At 46.9% G+C, this 27,630-nt stretch overlaps 1 protein-coding gene across 2 annotated transcripts in view; it reads left to right on the top strand.

Annotated features, from left to right (window-relative positions):
- PTGDR (prostaglandin D2 receptor) overlaps positions 1-7,322 on the top strand; it is a 31,639-nt gene extending 24,317 nt beyond the window's left edge. For both annotated transcript variants that reach the window (XM_075329575.1, XM_075329574.1), the window contains exon 2: positions 6,105-7,322. In XM_075329575.1, the coding sequence (XP_075185690.1) occupies positions 6,105-6,434 (330 nt within the window). In that variant the 3' untranslated portion in view covers positions 6,435-7,322. The remainder of the gene's footprint in view (positions 1-6,104) is intronic.
- The last annotated feature ends 20,308 nt before the right edge of the window (positions 7,323-27,630 follow it).

Below are 27,630 nucleotides of genomic sequence, written 5' to 3'. Positions count from 1 at the left end.
AACAGTCCATTGGCTCAGAGATTAAACGAAAAATGGCTGATATATGACCCAGGGCTCGACACCTCCAACAGGTGTTCAAACAGAATCCGGCTCTGACCCCTCCCGAGTCTTTGTGCCCTTTGGACCCCTTCTTTTACATATCCCAAAAAGGTGACTTCAGGCTCCCTTGATTGTACAGGGAGGTCTCCACAGCCCGGTGTCTTTCCACAAGGCACGAGGTCACCTGCGTTCTGGAGATCTTTCTGGGCAACTTATCTTTGCATGATTTTCGGTAGTGCGTCAATAAATCGGTCCACGACCACACTCTCCACCATCGGTGCCATAGAGCCGGTCTCAGGCGGCAGCCATTTTTGCAATAGGTGTAACAGGTCAGTCGTCTGGGACCATGGAGACTTGTCCTTTTGGTAGCACCAGAGGGGCACTCGTTGTGACCTAAATACCAATGTTACATCCAGCCATGCCATAATCTCCGCTCCATGCTTCTCGTACTCCTTAGCATCCTGCAGGGCGTGGGCGTAGTACACTTTCTGCGGTTCCCCAGTCATATATGGAGATAGGACCTCTGCCCATTGCTCTGGGGCAGTTTATCTCTGTCTGCCACACTCTCAAAAACTCGCAGGAAAGCCTTGATGTCCTCCAGAGACATTTTCTGCAAGACCTCTCACACAGCTCACCTCACATGGGGACCCTCATTTTAGCTGCCAGGAGGTGCCATCTCCATGGCCTGGTCAGTTTCGGCCAAGAGAGCCATCTCCTGCTGCAGCTATTACATCTCCTGTGTCGGGTTTGTTAGTTTCTTGCTGGGACTGCTGCTGCTGCTGCCACTGCTTCTACTGTCCTTGCTGCTGCTGCCACTGCTTCTACTGTCCTTGCTGCTGCTGCCACTGCTTCTACTGTCCTTGCTGCTGCTGTCTGTGCTTCTGCTGCTCTTGCTGCTGTGGTCACTGCTGCTGGCACTGCTTCTGCTATTGCTGCTGCCATTACATCTGCTGCTGCCACTGCTGCTTATGCCACTGCTTCTACTGCTCTTGCTGCTGCTGTCACTGCTTCTGCTGCCACTATTGCTGCCACTGCTGCTGCTGTTGTCGCGGGTGGAGAGGTTGGGAACGCCGCTCGCCTGGGGAATCGTTGGCGCTCGGGTCCGGTGCTTCTGCTCCTCGGTGGCTCGAGCACGGGGCCGAACCCGGGGCTCGAGCAGCGCCTCCTCGCCCACGAGTGAAAAAGGGGAGGTTTGTGATGGGATGTCGGTCGTGACGCCACCCACGGGTTGTGGTGATCGTGAGCACCACCGCTGCTGGTGAAGGGGTTTTCCTGGGAGCGATGGCGGAGAGCAGCTGAGGTGTTGGCCCCTCCGTGGGTAGGAGCTGTTGGTCCCGGGGCCCCGGTTGGGGAGTAGGGAGGTATAGGTGCAGGTGCAGGGGCCGGTTGCGGGGAGGTAGCGTGGGCGCGGGTGCAATGTTGCGATGCAGCACGGTGCCGGATGGCACTGTTGTACTCACTCAGACACAGAAAGACAGAGTCTCTGGTAAACCAAACAGCTGGATGGACGGGGCCCACAGCCGGCTGTGGTGTTCTCACTCTTCCCGGACGGGTTTATGGTGGTTGTCGTTCCCTGCACCTATGTATGTGTATTTGACTCCTATGGCTTCCCACAGGTAGTCCGCTCCCCGGTGTGTACGTGTCGGGAGAGCCCGTTTTTCCCACAGGCGCTGGCCCTTGGATCTCTGGCCGTTGGCGGTGGCTCTTATCCGGACGGGTTGGGCTGTTGCCTTCTGACAGAACTTGATTGGGAATGAACCCCTGAGGTCCAGACCGCAATCAGAGAATTTGACCTTTTCGGCGGCTCCTAGCCTAGTCGGGGTCTGAGTACCCTGCCTTGGTGCTTGGCTTCAATCTGCTCCCCGGTTCGGTACCAGCGAGCCACCGCACGACCCCGGTCCTACGGTTCCACTGATCTCCACCAACTCCTGCAGACGGCCACCACTGTCTGCCGACCTTGCTGATCGTGCCTGGGCTCCAACCCAGACACACGCAGTCTTACTCCTCACACTTCCACTCTCTACTACCATCTGCTGTCTTTTCCCGCCTCCAGGCCTGTGAACTCCTCGGTGGGTGGGGTCAACCACCTGGCTCCGCCCCACCTGGTGTGGACATCAAGCCTGGAGGGTGGCAACAAGGATTTTGTTTGACTGGTGTCACCTACCCAGGGGAGGTTGTGTGTGTGTGTGTGGTGTTATTCTGTGACCCCTGGGGGTCCAGGGCGTCACACTGTCACTGCTGTTGCTGCCATTGCTTCTGTTGTTGCTGCTGTCACTGCTGTTGCTGCCATTGCTTCTGTTGCTGCTGCCGCCATTGCTGTTGCTGCTGCCACTGCTGTTGCTGCTCCTCCATGCTTTCATACTCCATACATTCAGAGTTTATACCTGTTTTCATGTTTGCTCTTTGGGTCTTCTGGCTGCAGCACATATTGTAGGGATCCATGCGGTTGGCATTATGTCGCAGTCACACGGGCAATGTGATTTGGTCCAAACGGGCAATTTTATTGATTTCATAAAACTTCAAGGGAATCAACAACAAAACCGCCTCTGGGCACAAAGGTATAAACAGCAAATAAACAGGTCACTCAGCGGGCACGTACATGAAAGTGCGGGATCTCCCGAACAGCATTGCTTCTCCTAGGCAATCACAACTCAAGGAAAGCCTTGATAACGACTGGAACCGAGCCACACATTTCCTGCAGTCAAATATATCAGTGAACATGTACTACGTATTGTCTTGTTACCGCTCCCTTGTACTGCTTTAGGAGTCCTGTTTTGGCTTCCTCTTCTATTGACTTGAGTGAGGGTGTCAGGTAACTTCTGCAGCCAATGATTAGCTGCAGCGGTCACATTCAATCTGAGCAGGAAGAAGCAGTCACTTAGATGGTTCTCCTGGCTCAGGACACTCGGACAGTGGCTGGGTGGCTGCAGTGATGACTCAAGTTTCCCCCTGGAGGGAACAAAAACAAAGGTATCAAGGAGTGCTGGGGCCCAAAAGATGAGTATAGATTATTTTTTGTTTTTATTATACCACCTTGGGCCCCTTTTTTTAACACAAGTCAGAGTAATGTACAACCCCTTTAACTAGTCACCCATTCATGTAAATAGGCATTATGTAATACCGCATTTGTCCAGCAGTGGCCACTGCAGGAGATATCTGACGCTGTCACAGGCAGTTTTAGCTGCTGAACCAGAGGCAATCAGCTGCTTGTAAAGGGGTAACGTCATGCGACTATTATATTGCAAAATCAAAAACCTTTCCTATGTTTATGGCTTTGCAACGTGAAAAAAAAATAAAATTTACATTTGTGGAAAAAACTGGAAAGACAATATAGGGGAAACGACGTCATTACAAACAAGAAAGAGCTGCAGAGAAATTCCCGAGAAAGTCCATCTCAAACACAGACAAACATGACAGATGATCAATAAATATATTCACTTTGGCGAGATGCCCCAGGACTCCGCCTCATAATTAGCGATCACCGTCTGTACCGCCATTGGCTCTTTGTGTCATTATCTCTTCACCTTTCTCTTACCTGAGAGTAATTAATACCTTGGGAATTTCCTGTTTTACAATCCTGTTATCGGAGCCTGATCAAACATCTTGAGCCAGATTCCACTTTCCTTGGAAGAAGGCGTCAGCCTCACGTATTGGCAGCTGCACAGCCATTCTTCTTGCTTCTAGAAGACGACCATAAATTACATGGTACGGAGTAACATAATCTGTCCGTCAGTCCTACTGAATCCACTACCGAGAACGCCCAGTGTCGACTGGTATTACTGAAAGGCTCATATTAATGGATCAGTCAACAGCATCTGCCTAAATTTCCCAGCGACCCTCCAGTTAGGGGCCAGGTGGGTTCCCCTTCCCCTAAAAAAGTTCTACGTAGTTGGAAGCCACCACAACATGATCTTACATGGTTAGTAGATACGCCAGGGCTAACTTCTACAATTATTATTTATAACATCCCCTTCCTTTAGATTAACCCAACACCGCCTGTTTGCTAGGGCATCCAAGATGTTGTCCTCTTAGGCTAGGTTCACACTTCCGTTGTTTTGTATCAGTCACAATCCGTTGCCTTGAGGAATTACGGTATCCTGCAAAATATTTTGCAGGAATACTGTTTTTCCCCATAGGCTTCTATTAGTGACGGATTGTGACTGATGATGCTGCGTTGCATCCGCTGCGTCGCGGTCAGTCGTTTTTTAACTGACCGCTGGGCGGGAGCAACGCAGCATGTAACGTTTTTTGAGCAGCGCGTTCCGTAGGATTTGGCTGCGCATGCGCTCTCTGGCTCCCCGCCCCCGTAACCAGGATAAACATCGGGTAACCAAGCAATGCGCTTTGGTTAGTTACCCGATATTTACAGTGGTTACGGGTGCAGGGAGCCTGCGCTGAGCTGGTATCCAAGATAAATATCGGGTAACCAAGCAAAAAATGCTTTGCTTATACCCGATATTTACCCTGGATACAGTGTGCAAGGAGGACGACACTTCACCACTCGGCTCCGCCCCCTCCCGCACTCCGCATGTACACACGCATGTAGACACACACACACACACACTCACTCACCTGTCCCCAGCCCTGCAGATCGCGGCACTGACGTCCTCAGCTCCGCCCCCCGAACTCCGCCCCCCGCACACAACGGAGTCCGACAAAGAAATTCTTTTCTTTGTCACCGTTGTCATCCGTTGTACAACGCATCAGTCACATGCCTCAAGCAACGCATGTGACTGATGCAAAACAACGGAAATGTGAACTTAGGCTTAGAGGCATTTCCTATATTCGAAAAATAAAAGCTAAAGTTTTTGGGAAATCTGGCGCTCAGTGGCACAATACAACAAGTGTTCAGTTATACTATAGTGCCCCCGCAGGAGAACTGAAGCACTGCACATAAAATACCAATGAGCTATGGACAATGGTCCTCCAGGAGCCTACCAATGTGACTAATTTGTGTTAAGGTCCTCCAGGAGCCTCCCTATGTGACCAGTTTGTGTTAGGTCCTCCAGGAGTGTCCCTATGTGACCAGTTTGTGTTGGGTCCTCCAGGAGTGTCCCTATGTGACCAGTTTGTGTTAGGTCTTTTAGGTGCCTGCCTATGTGACCCGTTTGTGTTGGGTCCCCCAGGAGCCTCCCTATGTGACCAGTTTGTGTTAGGTCCTCCAGGATCCTCTCTATGTGACCAATTTGTGTTAGGACTATTGGATACAAGTCATAAATTTGGGAAACCCACTTTTAACTTAAAACTCTAAATTTCCAACCTGAGTAGGTGAGAGGTGCTGCCGGTATCATTGCATCTTAAACACCTGCCATATCAGGAAGCGATAAAACCTAAGAAACTGAATTAAATGGAACTAAATTGAAGAAAATTTTTGACTTTATTTTCGGGATTCTGTATAAATTCCGAATATTTACAAAAACTGACCCGCACATCCTACAAGTGTGTATAGGTGCCAGCTGAAAAAACATAGCAAATACAAAATGCATACAGCTGCACACTAAATGCCATCAATGTATAAGGGAACTCTGGTACTGCATTACTGCTATATGAAAAAATGAGATTTTTAGTTTATGAATTGGCCAATGCATGTAAGCCTGGAAACCAACGGCAAGGTAAATCTCAATTTTCCGGGTATCTAACTAATATGCCACTATCTAGGTTAAATTCATGATCCTTATACCAGGAGTCCTAGCTGCCCTGAGATGGAGGTTAGTCCAGATAGTGGCATTTCAAGTTAGATTTTTTAGTCTAGTTGCCCAGACATGGATGTTTTTAACCTAGATAGTGGCATTTTAGTTAGGTACCCGGATTATAGAGATTACCTTGCCGTTTGGTTTCCGGGCTTACATGCATTGGCCAATTCATAAACTAAAAATCTCATTTTTTCATATAGCAGTAATGCAGTACCAGAGTTCCCTTATACATTGATGGCATTTTAGTGTGCAGCTGTATGCATTTTGCATTTTGTATAAATTCCGGGCATCAAAAATTTAAAAAATATTTTAAACTTATCATTTAAAAAACAAACAAACAACAAATCCATTAACCTTTGTTTTCTCTTCCAGTTCAGAGTCTACATCGGAGCCTTCACAAAAGAGAAAAACGAATACGCCGACCTGATCGTCCTGAGGTTTCTCTCCATAAACTCCATACTGGATCCGTGGCTTTTTATCATCTGCAGGACGTCGAAATTTCACACCCACGTGCACAGTCTGTGCAGCTGGTTTCATTCCACAAGCAACACCCAGAGCCAACTACTAGACGAGAGCACCAAGAGCGAACTGTGTGACGTGAGCACCAAGAGCGAACTGTGTGACGTGAGCACCAAGAGCGAACTGTGTGACGTGAGCACCAAGAGCGAACTGTGTGACGTGAGCACCAAGAGCGCACTGTGAGACGTGAGCACCAAGAGCGCACTGTGAGACGTGAGCACCAAGAGCGCACTGTGAGACGTGAGCACCAAGAGCGCACTGTGAGACGTGAGCACCAAGAGCGCACTGTGAGACGTGAGCACCAAGAGCGCACTGTGAGACGTGAGCACCAAGAGCGAACTGTGAAACCTAGAGAAGACTATAGGAACGGCCAGGGATGATGCTCGTCCCTGTAGAGGTCGCACTCGATCAGGAATATATTAATAATGTATACATCTGCTGCACAATAATGATATAAGGATATTATGTATTCTTGATTTATGAGAACCATTGCACATTATTGCACGAAGCTCCATCCGGTCGAGCTCCGGAACGTAATGTAACCGTCGATAGAAAACTCAGCTGCAATCATAGGAAGGAGAGAAACTGATGGACAGGGAGGAAAAATGTGAATTTGTACTATAGAGGAAATGTACTTATTGTATATAATGTATTTAAAAAGACGTCAACAAACTAAAATCAGATTACTTTATGGGGGGGATCCAAGAGAAGGATGTGACGGAAACTGGAGAGACATAAGACTCCGGAGCTATGGCGCTCATCATACAGTGTTCCCGTCACTTGGGTACCTGCATCACATTCTGGGGCTATGCTTCTGGCTCCACCTAATATCCTGATAAATGAGATTCGGCTAGGACCCCATTGACTATAATGAGGCAGGGTCACTTATGGCCTCCGTTCTGGGAGGGTTTAGTGCATGCTCTCACACTTCTGGTGCAAAGGCCAGACAGAGCAGAATGTGCCTCACTAGAGTGAATGACAAGGCTGGAAACAGAGTCACAAGTGTAATGTGAACACAGCCTAACCCCTAGCAATGAGCAGGAACACGAGAAGCATGTAAGAAATGTTTTAGCCCAAAATACATGTATCTAATTTAAAAAAAAATGTCTCCAAATGTGTCCATTTAAGAAGTCTGTGATAAACAGTCAATGGTTAGGTCGGGTGCACACACTCTGGAGGGATGCACCCAAGAGTCAGAATGGATGTATGGGTGCCCGTCCACCATAAGGACCAGGAGCACAACAATCACGGTCACAGAGCGCACGACTGGGACCCTGCTGGAGGGGGCCCGCCAAAGTCAATGCCTACTTCAGGAGGATGTGGGAAATATATACCTGTATAAGGACATATATGTCAGGAGGGGGACATATATACCATGATAAGGGACATATTTACAAGGCTGGGAAGCATATATACTAGAACGGGGGACATATATACCATCATGGGGGACATATTTACCAGGTTCGGGGACATAAATACCAGGTCGGGGGACCTATATACCAGGATGGGAGACAAATATACCAGGATGAGGACATACTGTATATACCAGAACAGGGGACATATATACCAGGATGAGAACATATATACCAGGATGAGAACATATATACCAGGATGGGGGACATATATATCAGGTTGTTGGACATATATACCAGAACGGGGGACATATATACCAGAATGGGGGACATATATACCAGGATGGGGGACATATTTACCAGGTTCGGGGACATAAATACCAGGTCGGGGGACCTATATACCAGGATGGGAGACAAATATACCAGGATGAGGACATACTGTATATACCAGAACAGGGGACATATATACCAGGATGAGAACATATATACCAGGATGAGAACATATATACCAGGATGGGGGACATATATATCAGGTTGTTGGACATATATACCAGAACGGGGGATATATATACCAGAATGGGGGACATATATACCAGGATGGGAGACGTATAAACCAGGATGGGGGACATATAAACCAGGATGGGGGGACATACAGTATAAACCAGGATGGGGGACATATATACCAGGATGGGGAACATGTACCAGGATGGGGGACATATAAACCAGGATGGGGACATATAAACCAGGATGGGGGACATATAAACCAGGATGGGGGACATATAAACCAGGATGGGGGACATATATACTAGGATGAGTGATATATACCAAAATGGGGACTTATATACCAGGATGGGGACACATACCAGGATGAGGACATATATCCCAGGATGGGGGACATATGCAGTAGTGCGTACACCCCTTACATTTTTGTAAATATTTTATTATACCTTTTCATGGGACAATATTGCAGATTTAAACCTGTAATACAATATACAGTGTCAGTGTGCAGCTTGTAGAACAGTGTAAATTTGGTATCTTCTAAATAACTCCACACACAGCCATTAATGTCTAAACTGTTGGCAACAAAAGTGAGTACACCCCTAAGTGTAAATGGCCAAATTAGCCATTTTCCCTCCCAGTGTCATATGGCTCATTAGTGTTACAAGGTCTCCGTTGTGAATGGGGAGCAGGGGTGTTACATTTGGTGTTATCTCTCACACACCCTCTCATACTGGTCACTGGAAGTTCAACATGGCTCCTCATGGCAAATAATTCTCTGAGGGTCTGAAAAAAAAGTATTATTGCTCTACATAAAGATGGCCGAGGCTATAAGAAGATTGCCAGCACCCTGACACTGAGCTGCAGCACGGTGGCTAAGACCATACAGCGGATAACAAGACAGGATCCACTCAGAATAGACCTCACCATGGCCGACCACAGAAGCTGAGTGCACGAGCTCAGCATCATATCCAGAGGTTGTCGCTACAGAATAGACGTATGAGTACTGCCAGCATTGCGGCAGAGGTTACAGGGGTGGGGGCCGCCTGTCAGTGTTCAGACCATACGCCAGACACTGTTGAGGTTACAAGGGTAGTGGGTATACCTATCAGTGGTCAGACCATGCGCTGCACTCTGCATCACAATGCTCTGCATGGCTGTCATCCCAGAAAGAAGCCTCTTCTAAAGATGATGCACAACAAAGCTGCAAACATTGTGCTGAAGACAAGCAGACTAAGGACACGTATTACTGGAACCGTCCTGTAGTGTGATGAGACCAAGATAAACTTATTTGGTTCAGATGGTGTCAAGCGTGTGCGGCGGCTCCAGGTGAGGAGGACAAAGACAAGTGTGTCCTGCCTACAGTGAGGCATGGTGGTGGAGGGTCATGGTTTGGGGTGGCATGAGAGCTACCGTCTATGCGGGTTACAGTTCATTAAGTGAACCATGAATACCAACATGTCCTGTGACATACAGAGCAGGATCCCCTCCCTTCATATTCCAACATAACGACCCCAAACTCCTCCAAGATCACCACTGCCTCGCTAAAGAAACTGAGGGTAAAGGTTTCTTTGTGGTGACCTCTGTATAAAATGGTGACGTTTGCAGAACTTTCTTTATATAGTTGAACAAATAGTTTTTAGATGGACACCTACCACACAGAGGACCAGAGACAACACTTCTGGCCTCCGTCTGTTGAATGGCCCTGTGAATGTTGCAGTATATGTCAGGAAAGCTCCATATATGCCATATACAATATATATATAATATAGCCAAAGCGCAGTCGCATGTTCCCCCTTGAAGACATCTCGTGCCTTTCGTACCCATCGATCCCCTGAACACAGCGCTCCTAATCACTAGCAGCTCATTCACACGGCCGCGCTCCTTCCCATACTGACTTATTTCTCCAGAAATATGAAGGCTCCTTTGGGGAATGGTTACTCCCCGCTTCCCTGGTAAGATCCTGTCTTAGGAAGGAACAGAGGCTTCAGATGCCACCCTGTAAGTCCTGAGAACGTTTACTTCTCCTCCATGGATTATGTGGGGTAATACAGGAAGGCTGACACATACAGGGTGCGCACGGACACTGCACCACGCACTGTTCTGCTCCCTTATGTCCAAGGACAATAAAGAATCCGCAAAACTCTTTACAGTATTTTCTAGATACATTTCAGCCTCTGAAGGATCTTTACCCGTCGGCTGCTCTGCTCCGAGCCGGCGGCCGCTATACATAACATCCAATGGGTTCTCTATAGGACAAACGCCTTGATTCCATTGACAAGCTGATATTAAAGGGGTTTTCTTCCAACTTTTCTTTTTACTTATTTGAAACTAGAAATAACTTCTGCTATCAGTGTTATTACATATTTTGCTTTTACAGCTTTTTAGTTTTGCCATATAATCAATTTTTCCTGCGGCCTGTGGTCACAAATCAGCTGATAAGAGCTCAGAAAACCACAGATAAAAAATGCCTGAGGTTTGTGCGCACCCTGTAGATTAGGTGCAGAGGTTTTCTGCACCAAAATGCACCTTGTGCCAGAAAGACGTGCGTTTTCAGTGCGTATTTGGTGCGGTGGTTTTTTTGCCATGCGCTATTGGTACGTTTTTGGTGCGTTTTCAGTACTACATATTTGTTGCTTTTTTTTTGCCATGCAATTTCAGTGCGTTTTTTTGCCATACATTTTCAGTGCGTATTCGGTGCGTTTTTGTCACATCTCCACCACAATCCACTCCTGCGACTTCTGCTTCAGTCACCAGGCGCTGCCGTATTCCCATTGCAGACAGTGTTGGTGATAGGGGAGGAGTCGGTGCCAGTAGCTCTGGTGGGCGCAGGCTCCGCTTATCCACTAAGCTGGGTTTCCCTGAGACCTGCAGTACCACTGACTAACTGTAGGTGGCGTGTGTCTTCCAGCTGAAGTTACCACCTATCAGCTACAGCCAATGGGAGGACACCACACCCTTCTTAGGCATCTTTTCTAACCACAAAGATGCAACGTTTTTGGCCCAAAAAATTGTAAAAAAAAACCGCACCCGTAGCAAAAACGTTTTTGCCACGTTTTTACCACATTTTGTCGAATGCGTTTTGTAAGTCAAATCTAGTGACTGGAAGGGCTCAAAAACGCTGGAAAAACGCAAAATGAATGGACAGGCTGCATCTTCAAAAATGCAGCCAAGTGCACCCAAAAAAAGATGCCCAGTGTGGACAGCAAAATAGAAATCTCATAGACTTTGCTGGGAGAAGGAAATGCATGCATGTCAGGGCATCTTTATGACCTCAAAAACATAGTAAAAGATGCAGTGTGTGAACATAGCCTAATTCACCCTTCTGTCTGCTGGTCACTGCCAGAGATAGTTCTGAATTCCTGGTTCCCGCTCTGTTTTGTATAGTGATCCCTGTGTTTTGACCTCTGCCTGTTCTCTGACTACCTTCCTGGCTACCATTTTTGTACCTCGCTGCCATCTCCGGTTTTGACTTCTGCCTGGTTTCCTGACTACACCCTTGTCTGCCGATTTTGTCCCCTTTCAGTATTCCCTAGTTTGACGCTGCCTGATGACTACTCTCCTCTTAACTGCAGTCTTTCACAGGTAGTGAGATCCGGGGCCCTGTAGTAATTCCAAATTCCTATATGGGGATTAAAGGGTTTCAGGGTTCTTGGGCTCCTACTTAATGAGCGCTGCAGATGTGGCACCCCTGAGGCTTCAGTTGCCACAGGGTACTGCGCCTCACCAGAGGTGCAGTATTTATCCTGGGTACAGAGGAGGTCATTGCTGGTAATCCACCACAAACCACCACAACACACAGATAGATGCCCTTTCACTGTGACTGGGCTAGGGTAGAGACTTGGGGGGTGGCCATCACTAATGTAGTGGACCCCCTGCTCACTAGTTCAGGATCCCGGGTAGGCGAGGTTAGACAACGGGGAGCAAAGGCGACACACACACTCTGGAGTTGGACACTGACACTGAATATAGTGCCAGACAGAACAAGTGAGCTGAGGGGAGAGCTGCGCCATAGCTCCCTCAGGACCAAGCGCACACAACAGGGTGCGGAGCCCTAGGCTGGTGCACATCCCGGAGGCAGAATCCACCGGGCAGAGGATTTAAAGTCTTGTGGCCCACACCAAGCGCCCGGGGCACAGCAGCATAGAGCCAGGAGTCGTGACAAGAGAGCGGCTCCATCTACGGACTCGCGTTGGCTGCTATACGGGAAAGGAACGGAGTCCATTCAAGGACTCGGGTCCTTGCGTGGCTTCAGGCCGCAAGGACTCGCACAACAAAGCGCAGGAAGGAAGGACTGACAAGGAAACCCCACCGGTTCTGACCTCCGAACTATCCAGGATCGGCTGGAGCCCATTACACTGGAACCGGAGTCCAAAGGCGGGGACATCTCAGTGAGTAAAGAACTTTAAGTGCAACCCCTGTGTCGTCCCAATCATTCCCGCGCCCCGCGCTCCTTTATTAGGGTGGGCTACTACTACCCCCAACCTCCCCGAGGGCCTGATCTCTGCCTGTGGAGAGCTGCACCAACCTAGCTGCGCTACCGTCCGCCCTCAGAGGAAACCTCCCGCAGCAGCGGCTCCTATTTTAGCCGCAAACCACAGATGGCGTCACGAGTACAAACTCTCTCTCCCCTGTAAATAACCCCTCCGTCTTTATTGACACCGCCGGAGTCATGGAACCGGGCCAGGGCGCTGTGACGTCCCAAACCCTGCACCGGCCCAGTGACAAGTAAACCCCCCCAGACCCCGTGGGTGTGTCACAGACATTACCGTTTTTTGCTATAGGTTTTTGGTGCATTTTCAGTGCATATTTGATGCTTCTTTTTGCTATGCATTTTTGGTGCGTTTCTTTGCCATACATTTTTAGTGCACATTTGATTCATTTTCAGTTTGTTTTTTTATGTGAAATCAATGCCTGAAAGGGTAAGAAAACACTGGAAAAAAACGCACCACTAATTACCATGCTGCTTCTGTTTTTCTGCACCCAAAAATGCAAGTAAAAAAGAAGCAACATGCACACGGCATTTCTGAATTCTCAGTGACTTTGCAACAAACTGCACCAAATCAGCAACAAAAACCTCACAGCCTTGCCCTACTGTCAGACTATCAGGACGAGCTCACTGATGGATTCTTGGTGAACTCCTTCTGCAGTCAGCAAGAGACAGTGCAGCAAACTATGGAAGGCTAACAAAGCAAATGTTCAATGAAAACTGAGTGCGAAAACGATATTTAATCTTAAAGGGAACCTGACACCAGGATATTTCCATATAAAGTGCAGCCACCACCTGTATATTCTAGAATACTGTATATAGGAGCCCAGGCCGATCTGCCTTTTATTATACTCCTCTGTGGGACGTTCTGGTTGGATGGACATTGGTGGTCTTTCTCTGGTGTCTCCTCTCGGCTTGCGGTTGCCATCTTCCTTCTCTGCTCCATGTGGATGACGCATCCTACATCATCCACACAGTGTCCTCCATTGCGCTCCTGCTCACACGCACTTCTCAGCCCTGCCGTAGTGCGCATGCGCTAGTGGTCTTGATCTTCCCCGTGCATGTGCACTACAGTACTCTGCTCTGCCTATATGAGAAAATCCTGGTGACCGGTTCCCTTTAAATATCTGCATTCAACTTAAAAATAAAGCGGTCTTCACAGCCGCCCCCCCAAGATGCCGCAGATCAAGATGCCTCATATTTTTAGATCTGAGACTCCAGAGAATAACAGAAATTGGATCAGTGGGACGAGGTCCAAGTCTGCACGAAGAATTTCATGTTCGGTTATTGGACTCGGGGCAATTTCAACAAATACTATGAAAGGCACCCAAACCAAACACGAGAGCCGGCAGAGGCCGCATCATTCCACTCCCTGCTCCTCCCAAGAACAGCCGATTCCTGGGAAGTTTCCGCATTTTCACAGAGTTGTTGACCCTTCTTCAGTCCGGGAGGTCTCTCTTATTCTGAGGGTCTCCTGGACGTTCCATCAAAGGCAAGTATGGTCCTGCATCGAAGAGCCCACCTCACCCAATATATATACCAACTTGAAATGATGCTTCTTATCACAATATTGAAGTTGAGGCATCTAATCTTCACCACTTTGGACTTGTGCAACGTGCGTTGCTCGGTGCTTCATGGACGTCTGTGATCTCACTATTATGAAGCCACCTCCACTGCCGAGTGTCACCAGAACTGATAGACCTTGTGATGACCCGACTTGTTCACTCCAATATTTTGCCTAGACGTCACCTCTTGGCTTTTGAATGGATGGATGGACTTTATTCATGGGAACGCCATGGACTATGTCAGTACTGCTGGGATTATCTTTTAATAATAAATTGGTGAGCTAGGGACTGTATCTGGTCTTTCAGGTGTGGGGACTACTTCAAATATGAGTTTTTTTGTTATTTTTTTTAATAAATTGGTCAACCGGGGCAAGATTCAGGGAGTGTTTTGTGAAATCAAGTATTTTTGTGTATGCTTTATCTTTTCACTTACTGGGTTAGTAATGCTGGTATCTGATAGACGACTCCCCATTACTAACCCCTGGGCTTGATCCCAGCTGTCACTACACAACTGACATCAACCCCAACTACCATTACCCCGATAACCACCGCACCAAGGCATCAGAAAGAGTCAAGGCAAAGCTCTAAAATTGGAGCATCTAATGAATGCGCCACTTCAGGATGGTATATTTAGGCTGGGAAGAGCCAAATAACCATGGATCTTCCCAGCCTGATAATACCAGCCCCCAGATGTCTGTTTTAAATTGTCTGGTTATCAAAAGTAAGGGGACCTCCCCGAGATGTTCTTTTTAAATGCATATTATTATTTACTATCCCTCCTCCACCAGCTACCCAAGCATGCTCACTAATCTCCACTTATGTGTCAGTTTTTGTCTCCTGTCTGGATCACTCTCACAAAAATGGCTTCAAACTATCTAAACATCTGTCTTCATTGAGAGATTAAATTGCTCCTACTGCATCCAAAACTCTATGGAGAGATGAGATGGAAAAAGAAGGGAGGGAAACAAAAGCAGAAAAGCAGAAGAAGAGACTGCTGAGGCTTCTAGTACAAGCAGAAACTATGCAGAATAGAAGTCATATAATGGTCAGAAATTACGTCATTCCTCATGGCGGCTTATTCTGAACGTGCACTTACACTTTAAATCTAGGATCTGCATTAATAACGGTGTAAAATCGATGTGGACTCCAGCCAACCTGCTTATATATTAGTATTTGCTTTAGCAACCGGTTTGCAGAGTGTGGTGTCTTTTTGTCAAGTTTTCTTCCACTTTTGGAAATAAGTTGTGACTGGAAACCTCACTTGAAATTTCTGGGGCCCAATGTACATTGTGTAACAGGACAGCCCCCCACCCAACACTACTATGTGCCAAATACTATACTGGTGTCTCCTTATGCCACAAAGGAGACCTCTGGTGCCAGGATCCAGGTGCAAAGCCTCCACTACATCATGCCTGTACTATCATGCCATGACTAGCTAGGTGGACTTTCCACCTCTGTGATCGGAAGAACCGTTCTTGTGACCCACATTTTCCAATTCATAAAAACTGCATTTATCAAAGACCTCAATAAAGCCGAGACAGCACGGAAATGCTTCATTAGGTGCAAGGGAGAACTATTCGTGATTACGCCAGATATACTATTCCTTTGTTCATTAAGTCAAGGGACATGAACCATTGTTTCATGTGAGACTGTCTGGAGCTCTTTTTGTATGCTAATTTGTAGAATGCCTGCTGATTATGGATTGCATCAGCCCCCAGTGGTGTACTAGTCTACATCACTTGGAGGACACCTATGGGACACAATGCCCTGAAATAGGAGCTGAGGGATATAAAAAAAATGGCCTGCTCCTACCACCAGTAAGTAATTCTACAGGACTTCAGCCTAGGGACCATGGTTCCAGCTGGTGCATTATGGAGCTGCTTTACTACCCAACACAGTCTAAGAATTTGTTTGGAGAACCCAGGTTGGGACTATCCGGTCACCTGGCCAGTTCAGGGTCAGCCAGGGCCTAGATTTCCTACTTGGCATATAGGTACGGCACCTATCTGGGGATGTCAGGGAAGACAGGGGCCAGTAGCAGGTTTTTTCAGGGGGTCACCTTTTCCCCCTTCCCTAGACAAAGGGTTCCCCTCTTTCCTCCCTTCCCTTTTCGCTTGGTATTTCCCCATACCTAGCGTGACACGTACCTCTCTGTGCTCGATGGGATTCCTAAATTTGTCCCCATCTCCTCTAAGTAGGTGCCTGCCAAAAGCAGGGTGCTGCTGGCTGGGGTATTGACTCTGGATTCCCCGAAGTCACGGAGGTTCTAATACCTGGCGAGTAGGAGGAAGATTGAGACTGTTATTTCCGCCATCTAGTGTCCATCCTGGGAATGTACTATATTCTCAACCCAATAAAGTCTTACTTTAACCCTGAGTTGTCCGAGTACTGTTCTGCCCACTGGGAAGAAGTGGGAGCATTCAGTGGGATGAGCCCCAGTTCGTGCGGTCTTCCTAAAGATAGCCAGGCCACCGTACGAGAGCACCCACTGACCCTTGTGTCTCCTCAGCAATGACTTGGAACCTATATAAAATCCATCACAAGGTGATGACCCCAACTGAACAGAAAGAGCCCCTCAGAATCAAGAAGGTCAGAGAAGCGGAGGTACTCCCAGCTGAAATCTGCTCTATCAATGTCATCCTCTGATGAGTGCATAAACCACTGGTCGGAAATGTTTCCTGTCATTCTCGCAAGTCGTAAATTGTTTTATTCAAAAATAGATCTATAGCCAATGACATTCGTATTAAGAAAAGGCAACATCGCTTCCAGCAGAAAATGATTTCCAGATTTGCAGAGTTTCCTCAGAATCTGAACACATTGTTCCGAACCTCCAAAGACGGAACTATCATTGCCCCCCCGGGGCCCCGAGACATAAAACAGAACAAATTAGGAAAAGATAAACTTGTAACTTAGCGGAAGACTTCAAGTCTGACAACTTGAGTCTTTTGTTTCTGTAGAGAAGTCACATGAGTTATCCAGAATGTTACATGGATATTACGTCATCGATGTACCGCCGGCGGCTGGATCCAACTCCGATGAGATCAAAACAAAAAAGGGGGACATCTCAAAGAAGGGGGGAAAGTGGGGCTGCATTGAAGGATCCCCAATGTATTTCTAGAACTAATCCTCCTGGTTTTCACCACCAATTTCACCCTAGTGGTTGTGAGTTGTGTAACGCTCACGGCCGGTGTAAGGGCATCGAGCAGGATTAGTGGACCCACTGCACCACAGGTGGGTTCTGGACTTACTCTTTAGTGGGAGGAGCTTAACTAAGCACCCACCTCAAGGTAGACACCAGGTACTACTCCCAGGGCAGTGACCGGAACTGTGGCAGCTAACCCATAGGACAAGTGATGGACTCAGGTATAGATGGGTACAGGCGGGGTGACTGAGGCAGGCTGGACAGGCGAGTATGGACAGGAATGGTGGGCACGGCAAGGATACATAGGGATTGGAAGGCAGGTTCTGGTGACGGACACCCGGTTAACAGGATAGGAATTTAGGACCTGACAATTAGCTAGGTAGCAGACTGGGATACTAACTAGAAGCAATGCACAGGCACCTCCCCTAATGGGAGGGTGCCTTAAATACACTGTGCCTCTCAGTCATAGGCACGCCAGCCATTTAAGAGGGGAGCTAGTGTGTGCATGCGCATCTTAAGTCCACTCCCAGGAACCATGTGTGGCATGTACAGGGCTGAGAGGGGAAGAGGCAGCAGCACACGTGGATGACTGGGGAGATGCGGGGGGAGGTTGCGACCCGGTCGGGGCAGTAAGTTGGCGTCTCTGTAGAGATGCCGGCTATAGACATTGTAGTGAACATTCAGGCATGATGATCCATCACCCTATACAAGTCTTCAATATAGAGGTGAAGAAGGGACATGGGGGTCCTACAGGTCAGACATACCCCCTCCTCACCCTCCACAATCTTATAATTCTCTACAAACTTTCTGCACTGGAAAAAAAAATGGTGGAAAACTTTTGCCCCAAATTTGTAAAGAACTTTTTGGTAATTGCTAAAAGCTTTCCAAAAATATTTTTTCACTGCTGGGAGTCAGAGGTCTGGAAATGAAATAAAAGGCTTGTCACAGATGAAGCCATTTGGGGCGAAACGTGTCAACAATAAACATTGTTTTTACAGTCTGTTAGAGATTGGTCATATTACAACAGCAGGGAGACAAAAAATCGACCGCAAACAGCTGCTATGCCAAACAATTTCTTTTATTTAGACGATTTTCTCCATAGGTGCAGGTAAAAATGCGGGAGGTGGCTTGGATGCGAGTCCCTCCACAGGACGACGGCCGTTTCGTCTGTAAGTCAGACTTCTACGGGACCCGTAGAAGTCTGACTTACAGACGAAACGGCCGTCGTCCTGTGGAGGGACTCGCATCCAAGCCACCTCCCGCATTTTTACCTGCACCTATGGAGAAAATCGTCTAAATAAAAGAAATTGTTTGGCATAGCAGCTGTTTGCGGTCGATTTTTTGTCTCCCTGCTGTTGGATCCCCTAGCTGTCTGCTACCGACCAGCACACTGCGCCTGAAACCAGCGCCACATGATAACCATCAGCACGTGAGCCACTGAACCAAAAGGTAAATTGAGGGCAGGCAGTGCAGGACTTGTTCTCGTTTGGCTGCATTAGATTGGTCATATTACCTAGACCCAAATATAGCAGAGCAAACAAAAAAGGTGTATCCTGTAAGTCATTCCTTTTATCCACAAGGCTGTTTGCTCTTGTAACGCCGGGCTGATGGTCCCTTGGTATACAGCGCTCCACCCTGTCTGATAAGAAAACCGTAAACCTCCAAATGATGACTGAATTTTCATTAGAAATGTTTATTATCACGAGGATGGAGGCAGATACACGGGGAATTCACCGGAAACAGTCTGGCCCTACGACAACAGTGACTGTGAAAGGGAAAGTAACCCCTGAAAACTCACCACTTACCCATATCTGTGATGATTGGAGATTTGCCCACTGTAACGCCAGTTCTGATGCCCAGAACCCATTTGGGCCGGGCTGGAGTGACCTGGCTTAGATGTGAGGCATTACTATGTGTGTAATGGTGGTGTAAGGGCTGTGGCCCAAGGTCGTTTAACCCTTTCTATAATATACTCCGGTGCCCACTTTGATGCCCATTTTTGTGCCAGTTTTATCATTTTTGTTGTTGCTTTTAAGCATATTCACATCAGAACCGCAGTGCATTGTATATTATTGTTGTGATTTTTTATTTTTGCTGTTAAACCTGTAAAAAAATGAAAATAAATAATTGTCAAATAAGAAACTGAACAGACAAGAATGTATGTATATGAGTGTGTGTGTGTGTGTGTGTGTGTGTATATGAGTGTGTGCCTATATGAGTGTGTGTGTGTGTGTGTGTATAGGAGTCTGTGTATAGGAGTGTGTGTATATGAGTGTGTGCCTATATGAGTGTGTGTGTGTGTGTGTGTATAGGAGTGTGTGTGTATAGGAGTGTGTGTATATGAGTGTGTGCTTATATGAGTGTGTGTGTGTGTATAGGAGTGTGTGCCTATATGAGTGTGTGTATATGAGTGTGTGCCTATATGAGTGTGTGTGTGTGTGTGTATAGGAGTGTGTGTGTATATGAGTGTGTGTGTGTGTGTGTGTATATGAGTGTGTGCCTATATGAGTGTGTGTGTGTGTGTGTGTATATAGGAGTCTGTGTGTATAGGAGTGTGTGTATATGAGTGTGTGCCTATATGAGTGTGTGTGTGTATAGGAGTGTGTGCCTATATGTGTGTGTGTGTGTGTGCTTATATGAGTGTGTGTGTGTATAGGAGTGTGTGCCTATATGAGTGTGTGTATATGAGTGTGTGCCTATATGAGTGTGTGTGTGTGTGTGTATAGGAGTGTGTGTAAATGAGTGTGTGTGTGTGTGTGTGTGTGTGTATAGGAGTGTGTGTGTATAGGAGTGTGTGTGTGTATAGGAGTGTGTGTGTATATGAGTGTGTGCCTATATGAGTGTGTGTGTGTGTGTATAGGAGTCTGTGTGTATAGAAGTGTGTGTATATGAGTGTGTGCCTATATGAGTGTGTGTGTATAGGAGTGTGTGCCTATAGGAGTGTGTGTATATGAGTGTGTGCTTATATGAGTGTGTGTGTGTATAGGAGTGTGTGTGTATAGGAGCAGGAGTGTGTGCCTATATGAGTGTGTGCCTATATGAGTGTGTGTGTGTGTGTGTATAGGAGTGTGTGTGTATATGAGTGTGTGTGTGTGTGTGTGTATATGAGTGTGTGCCTATATGAGTGTGTGTGTGTGTGTGTGTATATAGGAGTCTGTGTGTATAGGAGTGTGTGTATATGAGTGTGTGCCTATATGAGTGTGTGTGTGTATAGGAGTGTGTGCCTATATGTGTGTGTGTGTGTGTGCTTATATGAGTGTGTGTGTGTATAGGAGTGTGTGCCTATATGAGTGTGTGTATATGAGTGTGTGCCTATATGAGTGTGTGTGTGTGTGTGTATAGGAGTGTGTGTAAATGAGTGTGTGTGTGTGTGTGTGTGTGTGTGTGTATAGGAGTGTGTGTGTATAGGAGTGTGTGTGTGTATAGGAGTGTGTGTGTATATGAGTGTGTGCCTATATGAGTGTGTGTGTGTGTGTATAGGAGTCTGTGTGTATAGAAGTGTGTGTATATGAGTGTGTGCCTATATGAGTGTGTGTGTATAGGAGTGTGTGCCTATAGGAGTGTGTGTATATGAGTGTGTGCTTATATGAGTGTGTGTGTGTATAGGAGTGTGTGTGTATAGGAGCAGGAGTGTGTGCCTATATGAGTGTGTGCCTATATGAGTGTGTGTGTGTGTGTGTATAGGAGTGTGTGTGTATATGAGTGTGTGTGTGTGTGTGTATAGGAGTGTGTGTATAGGAGTGTCTGTGTGTGTGTGTGTGTATGTGTATATACTGTAGGAGTGCGTGTATATGAGTGTGTGTATGTATGAGTCTGTGTGTAGATGAGTGTATATACATGAGTGTGTGTGTGTGTGCATACATGAATGTGTACATGAGTGTGTGTGTAGATGAGTGCGTGTACATGAGTGTGTATTTGAGTGTGTGTGTGTGCATACATGAGTGTGTGTGTAACATGTAATGGGCAGAATAATATGTAATATGTGTAAACAGCCATTAACCCCTTAACGACTGCAGATACACCTTTGTACAGCAGTCATAAAGGGGTTTTCATTCTCAGTAGTACGACTTTTTCACAACACCGAGTTTAATTATATAGTGCCCCCTGCCTCCCCCGCCTCCCATCCCCCACACCTCACCCTAAGCAAGCAAAATTCCCGTGGTTGACAGATGTATATGACAGCAGACACCCGGCGGTATCAGACTCAACTAGTATTGGTACCAATCAAGGCAAATCTAAGTGGTTAAAAGAGGGTTAAAAGACCGCCTTTACCACTGTCGGCCACTGAGATTGTAATTGCAGGTGCCTCAAGTTGTCATGACACCCCTAGGTCATCTGATGACTGCAGGGTATGGTGGCCTGTTAGATCCTGCTAAAAGCAGCGTCTAACAGGCTGCGTCAGTGAAGACCTGACAGGTCTCGGGCACTGCAGCACATGAGATCAGCAATCACAGTATCCCACAGTGGGACTAAGTAAAAAATAAGTAAAATATTAAAGTAAAAAACACACAATCACTAAAAAAAACCATTTTGCTACTAAAAACGCAGTTTTGTGTTAAAAGAATAAAAAAGTATACATAATGCTATGATAATGCCATGTCCAGAACAACCGGAACTAAGAACCTGTCATGTTATTTATTCCATACAGCAAAGATCAGAGTTTATAAATATTATATATATATATATATATATATATATATATATATATACATTTATACAGTGTATATATATATATATATATATATATATATATATATATATATATATATATATTTAAAAAAACCCCAAAAATGAATATTTTTAATCATACGAATAAAGAGTAACTAGCAGTAAAGAAAACGTAAAAAACGCAGAAACGAAAATGCCTTATTGTCCTACAAAAATAGCTCTAATATGGATTGCTCTGCAAAAAAAAATAATGTTACAGTTCTCAGAATATGGTGATGCAAGAACAAATTTGTTTTTGTAAAGTATTGTTTTTAGTATGTAAAAATAGAAAAGCAAAAAAACAAGATATATATCTGGCATCGCTGTAATTGCACCGACACAAGGGGTAAAGTCGTCTTATCATTAATGCCAGACAATGAACTGCACAAACATGACAATAAAAACTATTCCTGCGCTGCGATTTGTTCACTATTCCTCCCAGAAATTGGGACAATCCTCGGCTCACATTTATCCTGCGCTTTCTGCTGAGCACTGAGGTTTTCATGCACATCTTAAAAACCGTGGTTCAGACAAAACCTTCAATGGAACCACTCAGTATAATGAGATGATGGAGACACTTTGGCCTCCGCCTGGTCTTTCTTCTGGCGGTGTACCATAATTGTGTCTTTTTAGCACATAAATGTGGACGACCACAGCTCTGTGCATGCCTAAAAAGATGGACACCACTGGAACAGGTATCAAAGCGTCTCATTGAGGTGACTGGTTCTGTCAGAGGTTTCATCTGAATCGCAACCCCAACGTAAGTCCTCAGTGTAGAACACAAGAGTGTGACCCCAGCCTTATACTGAACGTATGCTATGTACCCCCAAATTTTACCAATAAAACCGTTGATTTATCTAGAAAAAAGCCCTCTTTCAGGTTTGTCATCAAGTGTCATGTTCACTTTAACCCCTTCCCAACATTTGTCATACATGTACGGTCCAATCTGGGAGTGAATGTATATTGTTACCTCACAGGCTGAGCCTGCACTATACCTGGCAAATAACTCACTCTGCTGGGTATAGTGAGGGTTCAGTCCAATTGTAGGGGGTCGTCCAGTCGTCTGCTGTAAGTCTGCAGTCATTTTATGAGGATCCTCACAGAATGTGATCAATATCCAATACTTAGATATTGATGATGTATCCTTATCCTTTAAGTCATTTATATCAGATGTTTTGGGGTCACCTGTCACCCCATGTTCAGTTGTACACAGATCTCTGAAGCCTGAGGTGAATGAAAGCAGATCACAGCTCCGTATACTGTGAAGGGATCGTCCAGTCGTCTGCTGTAAGTCACAGCTCAGTATACTGTGCAGGGGTCATCCAGTCGTTTGTGGTAAGTCAAAGCTCAGTAGACTGTGTAGGGGTTGTCCAGTCGTTTGTTGTAAGTCAAAGCTCAGTAGACTGTGTAGGGATCATCCAGTCGTCTGCTGTAAATCACAGCTCGGTATACTGTGCAGGGATCGTCCAGTTGTCTGCTGTAAGTCACAGCTTGGTATACTGTGCAGGGGTCGTCCAGTCGTCTGTTGTAAGTCACAGCTCAGTATACTGTCCAGTTGTCTGCTGTAAGTCACAGCTCAGTATACTGTGCAGGGGTCATCCAGTTGTCTGCTTTAAGTCTCAACTCGGTATACTGTGCAGGGGTCGTCCACGGTAAGTCTACAGTCACTCTATGAGAATCCTCTCAGCATGTGATCAGTATCCAGTACTTCAATATTGATGGCGGTAAAGTAAAGCAGATCACAGCTCTATATACTGTGCAGGGGTCATCCAGTCGTCTGTTGTAAGTCACAGCTCAGTATACTGTGCAGGGGTCGTCCAGTCGTCTGTTGTAAGTCACAACTCTGTATACTGTTCAGGGATTGTCCAGTCATTTGCTGTCAGTCACAGCTCAGTATACTGTGCAGGGGTCGTCCAGTCGTTTGCCGTAAGTCACTGCTCAGTATACTGTGTAGGGGTCGTCCAGTCATCTGCTGCAAGTCACAGCTCGGTATACTGTGCAGGGGTCGTCCAGTCGTCTGCTGTAAGTCACAGCTCGGTATACTGTGCAGGGGTCGTCCACTGTAAATCTGCAGTCACTCTATGAGAATCCTCACTGCATGTGATCAATATCCAGTACTTAGATATTGATGGCGGTAAAGTAGAGCAGATCACAGGTCCGTATACGGTGTAGGGTCCCTCTCATATGGAAACATCCTCGCTCATGTATTGTAAGTCAACAAAGAAATGGGGGGCACCACAGAGCATTTTTGCACAGAGCGCCATTCATCCTGCGCGTCCCCATCCAGGTGCAGATTATCTTCCTCCCTGCAAAACATAGAGGAAGCTGGTAACAAGGAAAGAATATGATCCATAGTACAAGTCTGCCAATGTACACAGGACAAGTATTCACCAAAGCTGAATTACCGCTATGGCACAAACCGTGGAAACAGTCAACAAGCTGATACTCTTCCTCTATGTATAAAGTGTTGGATTACTTATTGAAGTGGAGATTGTAACCGGTATGTGCAGCGCCGTGACTTATTGGAGCGCCCACAAGTCATCACCTTTATTATAGGGAACATCAATTCTTAGTTTATCTATTTGTTATGTTGCCAGAATAAGGGCAGACACTGCGAAGAGTTGGCAAACGTCCTGCGCAAGCCAAAACCATCCCTGAAACCTGGATATTTCTTCTGCACGATCCTGGTTTGTGCCATGAGCCTCCAACATCCAAAGAGACAATATAAAGGTGACCAAAGACCTGAGATTAATGCCAGACCTCCGCCCAATCTCAGCTCACAATCTAGTCTATGGCGGTGCCCTAACCCCCCCAGTCAGCAGATATTGCAGAAATAAAAGATCAGGCTGATGGATTTGAGCATGCTCAATCATAATGTACTTAGGGCAGATAAGCGGAGACTTCTGGCAGCAGATTACGTTTATTTTTTTGGATGCTCGGACGATCTCAGCCCCGTGTGTATTAGAGTCTGAGGGGGTGGTGAAGAGGGATCCAGATGAAAAAGGGTTCATCCAAAATAAATCTAAAATTCATTGAAAACTGCACTTCAAATAATACATATGGTAAAGGGTTATCCCCAGAAAACAAGTTATCCCCTAAATATTGGACAGGGGATAACTTGATTATGTCTGGAGAACGACCTGACCACTGGGATTGGAGCACGAGGTGTGTCCAGAATTCAGCAGAGGAGAGCATGTCACCGGCATATTAAAGAGAAGAGGTGCCGGGGACACAAGCAGTTAGAATGAGGTTCAGTGCCGGGGAAGCCGGCAGGTAGAGGGAGGTACGGTGCCGGGGATGCCAGCAAAGTAGAGGGAGGTACGGTGCCGGGGATGCCAGCAGAGTAGAGGGAGGTACGGTGCCGGGGATGCCAGCAGAGTAGAGGGAGGTACGGTGCCGGGGATGCCAGCAGAGTAGAGGAAAGTTCAGTGCCAGGGATGCCAGCATGTAGAGGGAGGTACGGTGCCGGGGATGCCAGCATGTAGAGGGAGGTACGGTGCCGGGGATGCTAGCAGAGTAGAGGGAGGTACGGTGCCGGGGATGCTAGCAGAGTAGAGGGAGGTACGGTGCCGGGGATGCCAGCAGAGTAGAGGGAGGTACGGTGCCGGGGATGCCGGCAAAGTAGAGGGAAGTACGGTGCCGGGGATGCCAGCAGGTAGAGGGCGGTACGGTGCCGGGGATGCCAGCAGAGTAGAGGAAAGTTCAGTGCCAGGGATGCCAGCATGTAGAGGGAGGTACGGTGCCGGGGATGCCAGCAGAGTAGAGGGAGGTACAGTGCCGGGGATGCCAGCAGAGTAGAGGGAGGTACGGTGCCGGGGATGCCGGCAAAGTAGAGGGAAGTACGGTGCCGGGGATGCCAGCAGGTAGAAGGAGGTACGGTGCCGGGGATGCCAGCAGGTAGAGGGAGGTTTGTGTCAGGGATTCCAGCAGGTAGAATGAGGTTCAGTGCCGGGGATGCCGGCAGAGTAGATGGAGGTACGGTGCCGGGGATGCCAGCAGGTAGAGGGAGGTTTGTGTCAGGGATGCCAGCAGGTAGAATGAGGTTCAGTGCCGGGGATGCCGGCAGAGTAGAGGGAGGTACGGTTCCGGGGATGCCAGCAGGTAGAGGGAGGTTTCTGTCAGGGATGCCAGCAGGTAGAGGAAGGATTGGTGCCAGGGGATGCCAGCAGGTAGAGGGAGGTTTGTGCAGGGGATGCCAGCAGGTAGAGGGAGGTTTGGTGCCAGGGATGCCGGGCATGTAGAGGGAGGTTCGGTGCCAGAGATGCCGGCAGGTAGATGGACGTTCGGTGACGGGGATGTCGGCATGTCGCAGGGATTTGGTGCCGGTGATGGCAGCTTGTAGAGGAAAGTTCGCTGACGAGGATGCCGGCAGGTAGAGGAAAGTTTGGTGCTGGTGATGCCGGCAGGTAGAGGAGGGTTCGGTGCCAGAGATGCCGGCAGGTAGCGGGAGATTTGGTGTCGGTGATGGTGGCTTGTAGAGGAAAGTTGGCTGTCGAGGATGCCGGCAGGTAGAGCAAAGTTTGGTGCTGGTGATGCCGGCAGGTAGAGGGCGGTTCTCAGGGCTCTGATCTTCCGGTCATGGTTTACTGAACTAGGGTCCTGCAAATCGTTTTGCTTTATTCGAATACGTCTCGACCTATTTTTGTTCCTGACTAATTTCTAAAACAACTCACGAAAGGACAAAATTAAAACAAAACAGCTTCACCAGTCACACAGGTACATGTAGTGCACAGTGTCTGGCTTATGGCATATTAACACCCATACTATTAGATTAGGCGGGCTGCCCAGCGCTATATAAGTGCACCCCACAACCAACTCTATAGGGCCTGAAATATATACATTATGAAAAAAATAATGTATAAAATACATGTGGTATTGGTCCATATTTTGGCCAAAATGCACTGCACGATGTCCGGATTCTCCAGTGCCGGGGGCAAGAGCGGGTGGTCACATTACTGCAAGTATGAAATATGCACACCTCCAGCCACATTCCAACTAGACGTTCACGGCCTCGGTGATTACAAGTGAATTGAGACTGTGCACGTCTAGTCGGCATGTGGCTGCACTAAGTGAAACATTAGAGACTCCTGAGATAAAATGACTTCAGACATTTCAGAACTGGACAATCCCTTTAATATTCATAATCCAGAACTTTAAATCCACCACTTAAGCACAGACTTAAAAGCAGCATCCTGGATGCTCACTGTCACCACTAGAGGGCGCTTTCTAAGCGATCCAATAACAGAAATTGTTGGCACCTTTCCAAAATTGTGGGTAAACAACTTTGTTTCAAGCTTGTGATGTTCATTCAAACTCACCTATGGCAAGTAACAGGTGTGGGCAATATGAAAATCACACCTGACACTGGATAAAAAAGGGGAGAAGTTGACTCAGTCTTTTCATTGTGTCTCACACTAAGCATGGAGAACAGAAAGAGGAGAAGAGAGCTATCTAAAGACTTGAGAACCAAAATTATTGAAAAATATTAAAAAATGTCAAGACTACAAGTCCATCTTGAGAGATCTTGATGTTCCTTTGTCCAACATAATAAAGACGCTTACAACCCACTGTAGATAATCTCCCTGGATGTGGATGGCAGAGAAAAAAATGATTAAAGGTTGTAATG

Source organism: Anomaloglossus baeobatrachus, chromosome 12, assembly GCF_048569485.1.
Source record: "Anomaloglossus baeobatrachus isolate aAnoBae1 chromosome 12, aAnoBae1.hap1, whole genome shotgun sequence".
NCBI lineage: Eukaryota > Metazoa > Chordata > Amphibia > Anura > Aromobatidae > Anomaloglossus > Anomaloglossus baeobatrachus.
This window is presented reverse-complemented; position numbering and strand designations above follow the sequence as displayed.